The sequence below is a fragment of the Zootoca vivipara genome, chromosome 10 (genome assembly GCF_965207765.1).
Source record: "Zootoca vivipara chromosome 10, rZooViv2.hap1.1, whole genome shotgun sequence".
Taxonomy (NCBI): domain Eukaryota; kingdom Metazoa; phylum Chordata; class Lepidosauria; order Squamata; family Lacertidae; genus Zootoca; species Zootoca vivipara.
This window is the reverse complement of record NC_142593.1, coordinates 3,583,432-3,598,753: the sequence shown is the minus strand read 5'-3', so window position 1 is coordinate 3,598,753 and position 15,322 is coordinate 3,583,432. Positions and strand designations below refer to the sequence as shown.

Sequence of the window (15,322 nt, the reverse complement as noted above, 5' to 3'; positions counted from 1 at the left end):
AGATCAGTTACAAAATGCATTCTATCCCAAAAAAAAGTACTTGAAAAAATGTGTACATTAGTAAAAATAAAATAAAAAATGAGTTCATTTGAAGAAATTTGAACTAAAATGCTGAAGAAGTTTCCTGATTATTTTTTAAAAAAAATCAAAAAACACTGGAAAAATGAGAACCTGAGCTTTTTCATGAGGAAGGGCAAGATGTAAATTCTCCAGGATACTACACATTTGGTCCCAGTCAGCCATAGTTTGGCTTACTGTTACACGTGAACCAGGCCCCTGTGACCTTTGCTCCATATTTGTGTATGATTTTGCTGTCCAAAAAGCTCAACAACTTGAAGCCTTCCCCAAAAGCTCAACAACTCTGGTCAATCCAACGGGTAGATCACTGCCAGTTTATTTACAGTGGGTGTAGATCGCAGACACCCCTGGCCTATAGGAATAAATGTCCAGCAGTTCTCAAACTACTTAATAGGCTACCATTACTTTAAGTTAGCCATTGCTTACGAGCACAGTCACTGTATGGAATAAAATCCAAGCATGATTGCCTCATGATCAAGATCATGCTTTTAGTTTCTGCATGCACTAGAGCACATGCTGGCAACGTACCACCCTCAACTGTTCTCCATGTGGTTCACCCTCCTGCCCAGCTTATCAACAATCAGCTAGGCAGTGGAGAAAATTCAGCTATTCCCATGCTGCTGGACTGCAACTTTGGCTTCTTTGGAATTGCTGGAGGGAGGGGAGATTAAAGCCTCCACTCTCCAGTGATCCTATGGGTGCTGGTGGGGGGATAAGACACACACACACACATATTAACATAAGGGAGGGGAAAGGAGAGAAGGTTGCATGTGTGGGGGAAAGTTTGGTTCACATTTGTGAGTGCGTAGAGAAGCCATGCACCTGTGGGAGAGAGTAAGTTTGGATGTACAGCCGTACCTTGGTTGTCAAACACCTTGGTACTTTTGGCTCCTGAATGCTGCAAACCCAGGAGTGAGTGTTCCGGTTTGCAAACATTCTTTGGAACCCGAACATCCAATCGGAAGCCGTGCCTTGATTTCCGAACGTTTTGAACGACTTTCGAGGTACCACTGTATATGTAAATGTGTGTGTGTGTGTGTTTTACCAGGTCTGGCCCCGCCCACAGACATGCTGCTTCCTGTTCATTGTGCCTGTGGTCTTCAGTGCCAAAAAAGGCTGCTCCTTCCTCAGCTGGATGACCTGTGTCACTCATTTGGCCCTTTGCATAAAGTTCAGGTAAGCCTCACTTATCCTCCTGTCCTCTAAAGCTAATTGTGTGAAAAATCTGCAGCAGCTGAAGAAGAGAAGAAGAAGAAGAGTTTGGATTTGATATCCCGCTTTATCACTACCTGAAGGAGTCTCAAAGCGGCTAACATTCTCCTTTCCCCTCCTCCCCCACAACAGACACTCTGTGAGGTGAGTGGGGCTGAGAGACTTCAGAGAAGTGTGACTAGCCCAAGGTCACCCAGCAGCTGCATGTGGAGGAGCAGAGACGCGAACCCGGCTCCCCAGATTACGAGTCTACCGCTCTTAACCACTACACCACACTGGCTGTCCAAGCTGATCTATACCAGGATTCAAAAGAACACTATCAGATTGTTGCAAACACCAGTATTTTTTTCTTTTTATAGACAAATATATATTTAATTTAAAACATTGTTTCACTTTATTTCAGTGATTTCCTTTTTAGTACCAAATTGCTTCTTGAAAAAAATGGGGCGGGGAGGAAGAGAAGCCCAGAAAAACTAGGTCCCCTTCTAAGCATAGAACTGTATGCATATGGTTTATAAATGTGCTTTACTACACCAAAGGCACAGGAATGTAGGTTAATTTAATAAAAAATAAAATATGGAATAACATTGATTTTGGCCAGTATCAATTACAACAGTACTACCCTATTTTACAAATAATAACTGGACATTTTACACATGTACAGTATTCCTCAGTAAAAATGTATCTGGATTTAACAATGTGCCAGTATTAAAAAAATTAAATTATTTTCTATAGTTGTGTTAGAAGCATTTGTAAGTATCCAAATAAATTCTTTACAATTCAATACATTATATCACAATTAGGAATATATATATAATATTTATTTATTTATAGAATATATATATAACATTAACTTAAACTTTGAAAGCATTATTTTCTTGTTAATAATGTTATGTAGAGAAACAAAGCATTCCAGACTAGCAGTTAAATTAGTACCAACAGAGTTGTGACAGTTTCAGAATTTTTAGTAAGTAGATAGATGCCAATGGAACTAAACATATCAAGCAGACTGTGGTTTCCTAGAAGACACAGTCACCAGCCCCAGGCCCAACATCTTCAAGTTACACTTAATTTCTGTTGAAATAAGCTTGACAAATTATCTGTGGTTAACTTAAGCTCCATTGATTTCAGTGGGACTTGAACATAAATAACTCCGCTGCATCAGTAACATGATGCCTGATGTTTCCCCATTTTCACCACTTTAAAGCCAAAAATACTGTTAGCATTTCCAGTTTAAAGTAAACTACTTTTCAGGTGCTTTGTCACAGATCATCTGTTTGTGCATTTCTTTCTGTTCTAGGTACCTTCTGAATGAGCAGGCAGTGGAACGCAATGAGTTTCTTGCTCCATGCTCTGTGCAAGGCACTTGCGACAAATACACTTTCCCCCATTGTGTGGATCCCGGATAGTTTTTAGAAGAGTTGTATTCTTTATTCTGTTAGTAATAAGTGTCTCCATCTGTCACTATGTTACTTGCATGTTTAACAAAACTTATATACCACTTGATGGTAATAAAACCTTTAAGTGGTTATGATTATTTTATTACAATAACGTTTTTCCTAACTCAGAGAGTTGTCTCTAGAACATAAATGAAAGGAAGTAACACTAACTGGCCTATTGACACCATCTTGGACACTTATGCCCACACTTAATCCATTGCCATTTTGAATGTCTATTGACAAGTTTAAGTTTATAATAATAACTATTAAATTGATAATGACAGTACAGTGGTACCTCTACTTATGAATAACTCTACTTACGAATGTTTCTACTTACAAACGGAGCTCCGGCCGCCATCTTGGATGCGGTTTAGATAGGATTTTTTCTACTTACGAGTTTTTAGATAGGGTTGCTTCGATTTACGAATTTCTTCTCCCAATGCATTCCTATGGGATTCAACTTACAATTTTTTCGACTTACGAATGTGTGTTCGGAACGCATTAAATTCGTAAGTAGAGGTACCACTGTATATATTCAAATCCTGAGGCCTAAAGTGACAAATTGTACAATTTTAATCTTAAAAGTGAGTTCTTTCAAACAATATATTTGGTGGTGATCTAGAGGGAGTTATCTTTTGGAATAACTCAGCTTTTCTGTCAAAAGAGGGTTTTGTTGTTTCTACAAACTGGCACAACCATTTGTAGTGTTTAGGGGCTATTATGGTGCTTTCAGAAATCTGGGAAGTTCTGTTTTATTTCACGATGAACTAAACCCTATTTTAGCACAGTGAAACAATTTTTTTTGAAGGAAGAAATTTGGGTCCCTGTTTTTATCTCAATTAATCTATCATACGTTTATTTTCTCATGTAGGAATGTATGAAATGTACTTAAATGCTATTTCTAGATTGCCTAGAAAATAAAATATATGTAGTTTTAAGGGGTTTTTTGCGGGGGAGATTTTCTCTACTTATTATATGATAGCAGAATATGAATAGCACCAGGCCTAGAACTATTAAGTTAACTATTATTGCACAAGTACCATATTGGTCCACTCTTTTATGTTCCATTGATGATGTATGAACATCAAGAGTTAAATTTGGTTCAGTGTATTTCAGTTATAGGCACCAATCATGCAAACATTTTGTAGAAGTTCCATTGCAAGATAGATCTCAACACCAATCCCTTTACACCGTTGCCACAATCCACAGAATGCAATCAGTGGACAGAAAACAGCCTACCGTGTATGTATAAGGTTTAGAATGTATTAAAACTCATGCACAAGCCACTGTATATGTACCTCCAGAAGGGCAGGCACATTATGATGCATACACTGTAAAAGTAGGGAGGTAACTTTCACTTCCATGGAGAAGGCAGTTCCAGCTGCATAAAAGGATGCAGGAGTTGGGCTGCTCTAACCAGTAAAGTGAATGGCGAAATCCATGTATACACCACAGTTCACATAAATGCAAAGGGTTTCTGGATTTGTGTGCTGGTCATCTGAGTAGTGCCCCATGTCTAAAAGAGTGGATCCATATTATTATTCATGGTTATTGGTGCATTCCAGTTTCAAGTATGAAAACTACATTTTAAAAAAATCAAAATCAAAACCTTAACAGGACTCTGCACCTTTCAGAGTTTATTCACAGCAGGAAGAAAGCCCTGAATGTTTTAGAACTTTGCACCTTTAAAAATATAACAAAACTATGACAAAAATGTCACCTTTCAAAATATACCAGTTAACATGGCTACACCTTAAAATGTTTTTGGCAAAATGTAGCAAATGCTGTATAATTAAAACAAACAACACACAATATAGGATACGACTAGAAACCATACACAGATGCGTTGAGTCTTCTAATATTGCAGTGGATGTTGAGCATAGCTCTGATTTGAAGCTTGTTTTTAATTCTCTTAAGGATTGCTTAATTGCCTAACATTCTTCCACATTCTGAGTATATAAGCACAAAAAAGACCAATGCAAGCATGTTTTTTGTTCTGTTTTAATCCTTGTAAACTTGTGTTGTATTCTTGAAACACTCTACACATCTTGAAGGGGAAACAACCAGGAAAAAGGAAATGAGAATGTTAAAAAAATATGCAGGAATATCCTTAAGTTGATAGGAAATCAAATCTTTAATTTTGGCATCAAATGCTTTGGTCATGATACTGACACTGCGATCCAGGGTGCTTTGTTCTAAACACCCAGTTAAGAAAGGTAGGCTTGTTGTAGTTTTCTATTTTAAGTTCCAACGTACAGTTCACTCTCTCCCCAAAGGGGAGATAGAGAAAGAGAGAGAGAAAGGTGGTTTGCTTTTTTTCATTTTTAATAATATGGATTAATCTATAAGTCTACAGGAGCAAGAGAACTTGGAGAGGTGCCAACTCAGCCTTTTAGTGTACATGTTCTGCAACAAAGTTGCTGAAGTACTTTTCGTTGACAAAGATTGTTCTTTTTCACTAGCATACAGAAGCCTCCTTCAGCCCAAGATTCTTCCGTTGCTTCCAGAGGTCAAAGAGAGTGAAGAGAAGTTGAAGTTTTAAACAGCATGGTATCAAGTGAAGGAAGATTTAATTTGTCAGACAGGCAAATTTGATGGAAGAGACCATTCAGGAGCAGGTAGCAGGTAACAAATAGGAAATTGCGTTTTCATCAAAGGGAGTTTCAGTCACAACAGCATTTGTTTTCAGGAAGAAATATTGTGTTCCAGGAAGGAGTGATTTGTATCCATTCATGAAAGGAGGGGGGAAAGACCAGAAAGAAAAAATATTAGAAAACAGTGAAAAATAAAGTGGAAGGTAGTTTATTGAGTATTATGAATACTGTTGAATAAACAGCCACATCCCAAGAATATTTACATAATTTAAAATTGTACTGAGTAGTGGGTGGTATTCATCCAAGTTTCATTTAGTTCAGGGGTCAGCAAACTTTTTCAGCAGGGAGCTGGTCCACTGTCCCTCAGACCTTGTGGGGGGCCGGACTATATTTTGGGAAAAAATATGAACGAATTCCTATGGCCCACAAATAACCCAGAGATGCATTTTAAATAAAAGGACACATTCTACTCATGTAAAAACATGCTGATTTCCGGACCGTCCGTGGGCCGGATTTAGAAGGCGATTGGGCCGCATCCAGCCCCCGGGCCTTAGTTTGGGGACCCCTGATTTAGTTCATTTAGTTTCATTTAGACTGGACCTAACTTAGTCTTGCCTGAGTAAAGCTTAGTTGAATATCACCCATTAATCCTGTTCCTAAGCCTTTCTACTCCAAAAAGAAGTGTTTACAGTTAGGAAACAACCAGTGACAATTAAAAGCTTTCATGGGCCTGTTCACTTGTTACTTTCTGGAGAAATCTTAATCTGGTCTGGGCCTTAGGCTGGAGTCTACAACCTGCCCCCTTACCTGCCTCCCACAATATGAGTAAAAAGTAATGAGTGAACTGTATTGTACTGGCCAGAATGTCTCTGGAAAGAAAGAACGTTTTCACTCAGGTTGTAATGGAAATCCCATGATTAAAATAAATGTGTGGCACCTAAGTTCACTTTTTAATATCTCTCTCCGGTGTATAAAGGGTTGAGATTTCTCCCTGGACAGTAACAAGCAAACAGGAACTATGGCAGTATTTCTATTGTAAATTGTAAATCATAGATCAAAGTATGGCTGAAGTTCTCGATTCTCTCATCTATCTGTCAAATGTTAGCTGCTGTTCTCTCAATGAAGCTTGCTCTACACTTGCAAACTTTGGCAGAATTGGAGGATATTAAGAACCCAGTTAAAGTAACATTATATCAGTGCTGCTTGGTTTCAGCAGTTTTATGCCTTGTGTACAAGTGGGGGAAAGAGTTTAGAATTTCTTGTGACAGAGTAGCCGTGTTGGTCTGAGTCGAAGCAAAATAAAAAAATTCCTTCAGTAGCACCTTAAAGACCAACTAAGTTTATATTTTGGTATGAGCTTTCGTGTGCATGCACACTTCTTCAGATACACTAATGTATCTGAAGAAGTGTGCATGCACACAAAAACTCATACCAAAATATAAACTTAGTTGGTCTTTAAGGTACTACTGAAGGAATTTTTTTATTCTACTTTCAGTAATGCTTCCATGTGTTGTTATGGAGGTGGCAAGCTGTCTATTGCAGGTGGCTGACACAACTTTAAGTCAAAATACTTTGCACGAAAAAGGTTCACAAGCTAAAGCCTAGTTACAGGTAGGTAGCCGTGTTGGTCTGAGTCGAAGCAAAATAAAAAAATTCCTTCAGTAGCACCTTAAAGACCAACTAAGTTTATATTTTGGTATGAGCTTTCGTGTGCATGCACACTTCTTCAGATACGCTAGAAACAGAAGTGTCAGACCCTATATATATACAGAGGGTGGTGGGTGTGAATGGGTGATGGGCTGATGGGAGTGGTAAACCTGTAGATGGCTGTTAATGGCTGCTGATGGCTGCAATTAGTCCTGGGCTGAGGTGCTAAAGAAAGCTTGATCATGCATAATGAGATAAGAATCCGATGTCTCTATTCATCCCAGGTGCTTCCATGGTTTTAAGCTTGGTAATGATTTCCAATTCAGCAATATAAGAATCCGATGTCTCTATTCATCCCGGGTGCTTCCATGGTTTTAAGCTTGGTTGCTGAATTGGAAATCATTACCAAGCTTAAAACCATGGAAGCACCTGGGATGAATAGAGACATCGGATTCTTATTTCATTATGCATGATCAAGCTTTCTTTAGCACCTCAGCCCAGGACTAATTGCAGCCATCAGCAGCCATTAACAGCCATCTACAGGTTTACCACTCCCATCAGCCCATCACCCATTCCCACCCACCCCCACCACCCTCTGTATATATATAGGGTCTGACACTTCTGTTTCTAGTGTATCTGAAGAAGTGTGCATGCACACGAAAGCTCATACCAAAATATAAACTTAGTTGGTCTTTAAGGTGCTACTGAAAGAAGCTAAAGCCTAGTTTCATTTACGTATTTAGTATTTATATTTTACTCTTCCAGAAGAGCTTATAAAAATATGGAAACATTAATATGGAAATCCATGAACATGACCAAGAGCTTTTTTAAACCAAACACAACACTGACAGATTATCATAATAAATATATCATAGCCCAATGCAGGGCTTTTTTTTCAGTCGGAACAACTCGGGGGTCGGGATCACTGTCATCATTAGAGAACGAGGGAAGCATTCATGGTGTGTTCTGGCACCTACTTTTCTAGAAAAACAGCACTGACCAAATCTCAGTTTATCAGTAATTATTAGAGTGGTGTATGTTTGTTCTACGAACATGAGTTTGACCAAACTGCGGGAGGCAGTGCAAGACAGGAGTGCCTGGCGTGCTATGGTCCATGGGGTCACGAAGAGTCGGACACGACTAAACGACTAAACAACAACAACAATGTTTGTTCTATTCACATCATTCACAAATGTCCCATTTAGAGTGTCTAAATATACTAATTATATCCAAATATAGGGTATCTGCATTGATGCATTGTAAGGCTACTCACTGTGATCCTAGCGAAAAGATTAAAATTAGCTGAACAATAGTTTTAACACACACCCCCCCAAAAAAAGATCACAGGAACTGGAGAAAAAGGATGACTGTTGAGTAAAGGTGAAATTTTCAGTTTGGAGGCAATTGCAATTGGATACAAATCATGAAATGGGAGAAAACACTTGGGAAGGGTAGTGGAGTCATCAGAGCTAGAAGGGAAAGGTGCCAGCAGGTGCCCCACAGTAGAGGATAAGGAGATGTTGGTAAGACACAAAAGCAGCTGGTTCACAGAAACTGGGAACAAGAAGCAAGTGATTCTGGGTGAAAGGCATGGGTATCTGAAGACAAGGGGGCAATCCACACACGAGCCACCATTAAAATATGTTATTCTGCCATGCCAATCAGCTGAGGCTTCCTCAGTAATCTAGGAAATCCAACACACTTTACTTTACTTTGAATGCTAATAAAGTCAACTAGAATGGACATTGTTTACAGGAACCAGTACTTTTTCTACTACTATAAGCTTAAAGGTAAAGGTAAAGGGGCCCCTGACCATCAGGTCCAGTCGTGTCCGACTCTGGGGTTGCGGCGCTCATCTCGCTCTATAGGCCGAGGGAGCCGGCGTTTGTCCGCAGACAGCTTCCAGGTCATGTGGCCAGCATGACAAAGCTGCTTCTGGCGAACCAGAGCAGCGCACGGAAACGCCGTTTACCTTCCCGCCAGAGCGGTCCCTATTTATCTACTTGCACTTTGATGTGCTTTTGAACTGCTAGGTGGGCAGGAGCTGGGACTGAGCAACGGGAGCTCACCCCATTGCAGGGATTCGAACCGCCAACCTTCTGATCAGCAAGCCCTAGACTCTGTGGTTTATCCCACAGCGCCACCTGGGCTTAGTCTTCAGTAAACATTTGGTTAAGATTTCTGGGTTGTGCATCATAGCATAGTCTAAAAAGGGTGAAATAGGTGAAAGGAGGGACAATTTGCTTGCTTTTCTCAGATGGCTTGCACAAGGGATTGAGGCCTTGAAGAAAGTCGGACAGGGAGTCGATGGAATAGATACCCATTTAGCAAAAAGTAATATGGTCAGCATACAAACTGTTTGGGTAATTTATAGGTAGTGCTGCTGGTGCAATTAAGAGAATTTTACTAGTAACTCCTCTGGATTAAAAAGCCAGGAAAATGACCACGGTGGGAATCATCATCATCCCATAGGGGTGAATGCTACTGATGTTCACAGGTCGGATGTCCACTTTGATAATTTACTTATTTTAAATGGTATGCAAAATTCTACCCTCTAGCCCTTGTCGTCTTCTGAAATCTGTCCTTCAATTTTTAGACTAGTGCAGAAATATATGCTGGAATTTGGATAGACCCTCATATCCAAACATCTATAGTTGTCCAGCATTATCCCAGCTAAGCTCCCCAGATGTGTTTTGAGAAGCACATTTGTATTTTGGGGAAAAAAACATTTCACTCAATGATAGTTTACTCATAAACAGTCTTTGGGTAAAAAACACATTCTTAAATTAAAATCGATAATAATGGGATAGCAGGCACTATGTAGATGATGACACTCAGAAATGTCAGTAATCACATTTTCATAACTTATTTTTCTACTATATTGCAGTAAAAATAAACATGGGGCACCTATAATTTAATGGATGAATATAGAGAAAAATGTACAAAATATAGATACAGACAATAGTATTTGGCCAGGGTGTGGTTTATTAATTAAAGCAAATGTGCATTTCTCAGAAAATAGATCAGTCCCAACATTCCTCATTTCCCACTTTTTACTCCATTATATAGCTCCCTTTAAGACTGCAAAAATTAAAAATAACATTCAGCCTCTCCCATATGTATATTTACTATTTTATGGAATGTTGTTCATGGATTCTGCTTCTTGTTTTGTGAATCATGGATAAATAAAAATAGATTATTACTTTAGGATACAATCCTGTAGTCCCAGGGACAACAAGAGTAGATCCCATTGGAATGAATGGGAGGGGAAATGAGGGAGACACCCAAGAAACAATGGGAGAGCTTTGGTGATTCTTCGGCCTTAGATTTTCCCTCATCCACCTAGTAGAATTTGCCTTGCCCTCCCACTGAAACAACAAACAACCACAAAGTGTGTGTGATGTGGTTTCACTTTTTTGCTGGCTGGTGTGAGCCCAGCAAAGCTCGGTTCCTCTGCTGCAGAATATCCCTACCACCCAGACTGCTTTTAGTTTATAATATTGCTAAATATTTGTAATTAGCTGCCAAAGTTATGGAAGTTACAAATGAAAAAAGTTAATTAAATAGTAGCACATGCATTCTATTCTTGTGAAATGAAAAACACAATTATTTGTGTCTACTATGGCTATGTAATATGAAACAGATGTGAAGAATATGGAAAAAGACTAAAAAATATTTTGTTTTGAGGTAGGTGAAAATACTTACCATCTTTACAGACTAGACCAACTGTGCAGAGACCTGTTTCTAAGATATAGCCATTTGGACAACTTGTACAGTTTTTCTCTCCTGGACCACTGCACCCAAAACAGCTGGCATCACATCTTAATGAATGGACAGTAAGTTAAATATATGGTTAATCACATTGTCTCAGTATCAAAGACTGCTTGATTACTTCATTTCATATCAAGAGGTGCTGAAGCTAAGTACAGAAAGTAGAATATGTCACAAATCATATGCCAGAACTATATTCTCCAATTAGTTATGGTTCACATATTAAATAGATGCATTTGTTTTTTTTTTAAAAAAACCTAAATATAGTTTTTGAGGAATACTTTTTACCTTTTGCAAGTTTTGTATCCATTTTCTAGCGAGTGATCAAAGTAGTAGCCATTGTTACAAGCCAGCACACATCTTCCATTCTCCATAAGATACTCTTCGGTGCAATTTATGCAAGCATCTGCTCCTGGACCTCAGAAGTCAACAGAACAAACAAGGTAACATATTGACAAATTCGCAGCAGAGCATAGAGACAATGGATGTGTATTATACTATGCATACAGAAGTATGAATTGACTACTGAAAACACATTGAGTAGGTTTGTGTACTTAATGAAAAGTTATTTCAAAAAGATTTTAAAAAATGAAATCAAGTATACAGTAAGTACAGAAAGGTCCTAGCACTGGACGAAGTGCTATAGTGTAGCAAATTAACAGCGTATGAACCCCCCCCCCCCCAATTTTAGCGCAAAAGAGATTGAACATTGATGAAAAGATATCAGAGGTACCTGCACAAGAAGCACAGGAATGGTGGCATGGCTCACAGTCCCTGCCATTGTAATATTTTCCTGTTTCGCAGCGGATAACACACCTGGATCCTTGTAAACTACAGAGATACACAAGGAAAATTAGAAAATGCCGATTAGCATGTGGCATTTCTGTGTGCATTTTTTTGGCAACAGTTAACATACTGTTAATGTTCAAACAAATGCATCTACTCTGAGGAGCACTTGTGTTTAGTACCACCACATGAGTATAGGGTCAGTCTGGTGAAATGACTTGCTTACAGAGGCTTTCCTGTAAGCAAGTCTTTCTCCGCTCCCGCACTTATACCACGAGTAGCATGCTAGTGCACTCTGCTGAATTTTGTTCTGCCCATCCTGGAGCCAGCAGCAACAAATTACAGGCCTTGAATTAACGTGACGTGTAAACCCAAACAAGCCATGATTGGAAATACAAGAACAAACTTTGGCTTACCACTGAAGTTTGTTTAGAGAGAAACAAACCATAGGTTTTGGTTTGCACATTATGGTAATCAAGGCTCATGGTTTGCTGCTCCTGGCTAGGAAGGATAGAATGAAACAGGATCATGTCAAGAGCATGTGCTAACATGCTGCTCATTCACAGTAAGCCATGGTTTATGCTCATGCAGTCACTGTATATTAAACAGACCAATTGTTCCGTTTTCCAAAGCTTTTCATTTTTTTATTCAGCGTTGGCCATGATTACACATACTGTACAATGAATATTACACTTCAACAGACTGCAATGTGAAGTTTAAATAATATTATTTAACTCTCCTTGCTACCATGTTCAATACAATCTATCATTGCCTTACCTTAGGCCATGTCTGCATTCTGAGCAGGTTTGAAATTCAGTGCATGTCTTACAGTTTTCACTGCATTTACGGCATACAATCTTATCTGAAAAGAAAAAGGAACACAAAAGAAAAAAAGAACCCAGTTCAATTACATGCAATAATATATTTATATCTCCTTGCTTATTGCTATTCCTAATGTGATACCACAAATGGGAGATGAATAAAATATACCGTATTGGCCCAAATATAAGCTGCACCTGAATATAAGCTGCACCTTTAAAATTCAGGGGGGGGGGGAGAAAAAAAGACACTACCCAAATATAAGCTGCTCCCTTAAAATTCCACAGCCACTCACACCCATTCCGTTTTACCGTATGTCTGTTTCAGCAGCGATATCGTAAAAGCCAGTTTTTGTAAGGTCGTGAATTTAAGCTGCACTTTAACTTTTCGTGGTCAGAATTAGGAAAAAAAGTGAGACATATTCAGGCCAATACAGTAAAATTCTGTGCTGCTGAAGTACTAACATTCAAATAATTTCTATTATCTGATTATATAAATGATTTTAATACACGGGGTGAATTCTGTAAACCCTTGTTTAATGTAACTTTTCCTCATTGAGTTGTAGTAAACCTTTTCAGTAATGCCAAAAGAAAACAAGCTACATTTATAAAAATAATAATAAAAAACCTTATTTGCTGTTCTTCATAGCACACGATCACTGGATCCTGTAGAAATAAACTTCTTGTATACATATCCATGTAATAATATTTATTATTATAATTAAAAATATGTACATGATGCTGTGCAGAATTAAAGTGTAGACTGTATACATTCATTATCACGAGGGAAATTTCTTGTGTGTGTAAAAACTCCTATTTTCTGAGTCGTTGGCTTCAGTGCTGCAGACATAAAGATGACTGCCCTGACAGAGGAACCAAAATCAGGATGTTTGACAAAAACAGTATGAAAAAGAAGAGAAATGGGGGAAACCAGAAATGTGTTAGGGGGTGGCAATGCCATTGTAGAACGAAATGTCCTAGGCATAAAAAGGGAGACTAACATCTCATGCATGTTTACCCAGAACTAAGTCTCACTGTGTTCAGTATGTTATTTTCACTAATATGTAATTTTTTATGCAAACTTCATCTCAATAAATGCATATTTGTAGATATTGTTTGGTTGGAGAATTTTGATTAGTATGAATTTTGAAAGATGACTGTGTTTCGGTTCTCATTTTATTTCGGGAAGCGCAAGCTTTAGAAATTCACCTTTAAATATGAACTGAAATTTCTTCGCAATCCCTGATGTGTGACTGTATTGTGACAGATTTCCTTTATATTATGCTTGTTTTTTATTGCTGTTATCTGTTTTTATGTGTTTATTTGGTGGCATTATAGAATTCTGAAATGAGACTTGAGTGTTCAAACTGAAACGGAAAGGCAATATGTAATAGTTTAATAAATATCATCAGCCTTAATATGCATTAATGGCAACTTGAAGATTTCCAATTATTTCCAATATTATAACAGGGTTTTGTTTTTAAATACTTACTATTATCCAGGTAAAACCCATCTGGACAGCTGGTAACACAATTCCTGGACTCTTCATTGATATAGTAACCCGGTTTACAGGTATTACATTGATCACTGTGGCTTCCAAAACATGTTTCACAGTTGGGTGAGCACTTTTTACAGCGTTTCTTGTCGGCGCTGTAGTGACCAGGAGGACAGTTGGGAACACAGATTCTTCATTGTACAAGATAATAAAAGACTGAGTCAGAATTATCAATCAACTTGGCAGGAAAAAGGCAACTGTGTTGATTAGAACAGTGGCTTTCCTCTTGTTTATGGAAGCAGAGACTACAACCAGCGGTGGCACAAACCAAGTCAGTCTCATTTGTGTCCAAAGCCCTGTTCGGCTGTCACACGATAAGGGAAGGTAGGCTCACTGAATCTGCTTCCACTGTTGCACCCCAATTACCAGTCCTGCTACCCTCCACTTTGTTAGAAGGCAAATGGCCTAGAGCAGGCCTGTAGGCTCTTGTATGATCAGGTTTAAAAATTACAGAGGGACCCTCGGCATGTAGAGCAGGCCTCCTTCTGCAGATCTTTAGTCTCTAATGAGTGGAGGGTAAGAGACCGACTGACGTCAATGCATCAGAGAGGGTGGGCCTAGCAGGTGTGTCCCATTCTCCCCTTACCAAACCCTAATCACATGAAGGCTCAAACACCTGAATAGTGTGTCCAGATAAGATTCTTCACTCAGTTTTATCTTTTGCCCATTAATTGCCAAGCCCCTTCCTTCATATTTTTTTTAAAGTATTTCAGTTTGTATCCTCTCTTTCTGCATATAGAACCAATGACAGCCAATGACAGTAATATCAATATCAATAAAAATATAATAAAACACTTGTAAGCCAATCAGGATTCTTAACTAAAATAAAATGGTGGGCAGATAAAACCTAGTAAAGACACAAAGCCAAAGACTTATCAAAATGAACAAGTTGTCGCCTGAAGGACATCTGACATGAAGCCTAGTGGGCATCTCTAGGGAGGGAGTTCCACAGTTTAGGCACAACCATGGAGAAAAGTCTTTTCTCATATCCCTCCTAATTCTCAGATATTGGCAGGATTGAGAGAAGTACCTCTCTCGGAGATCTCTCAGCAGGCTTGTATGGGAAAGTCAATACATTTAGGTTGGAACCAGCACTTTTAATTGTTTCCAGAAATGGAAGTAGTAATTTAGGAATCACATGCTCCCTACATAACTTCCCCCAGTTAACTGTTTGGCTAAATTGGGTGAGGTTCCAAACATTGTTCAAAGAGAGCACTACAGTATTCCAAATTATATATAACACAGGCATGTATATATATAAACCAAGGCCAGATCTGACACCTCTAGGAATGGGTATAGTAGGCACACCAGTGTGAATTGTGCAAAAACCACTGCCAAATCTGGAGATCTAGGCTTATGAATAGAGTCAGAAGAAAACTCAAGCTATGAACCTGAGCCTTCAAGTGCAGTGTAAGCAAATTC

At 38.7% G+C, this 15,322-nt stretch overlaps 1 protein-coding gene across 4 annotated transcripts in view; it reads right to left on the bottom strand.

Moving 5' to 3' along the window:
• The window catches only part of PCSK5 (proprotein convertase subtilisin/kexin type 5), a 226,986-nt gene that overhangs the window by 63,261 nt on the left and 148,403 nt on the right, over positions 1–15,322 (bottom strand). For 3 of the 4 annotated variants that reach the window (XM_060280059.2, XM_035099988.3, XM_088652943.1), the window contains exons 16-20: positions 13,838–14,031; positions 12,305–12,389; positions 11,475–11,572; positions 11,030–11,159; positions 10,676–10,791 (exon numbers count right to left, since the gene is read on the bottom strand). In XM_060280059.2, coding sequence (XP_060136042.2) covers positions 10,676–10,791; positions 11,030–11,159; positions 11,475–11,572; positions 12,305–12,389; positions 13,838–14,031 — 623 coding nt within the window. Of the gene's footprint in view, positions 1–4,714; positions 5,230–10,675; positions 10,792–11,029; positions 11,160–11,474; positions 11,573–12,304; positions 12,390–13,837; positions 14,032–15,322 lie in introns of those variants that run through there. The other variant, XM_035099987.3, reaches the window with a different exon arrangement.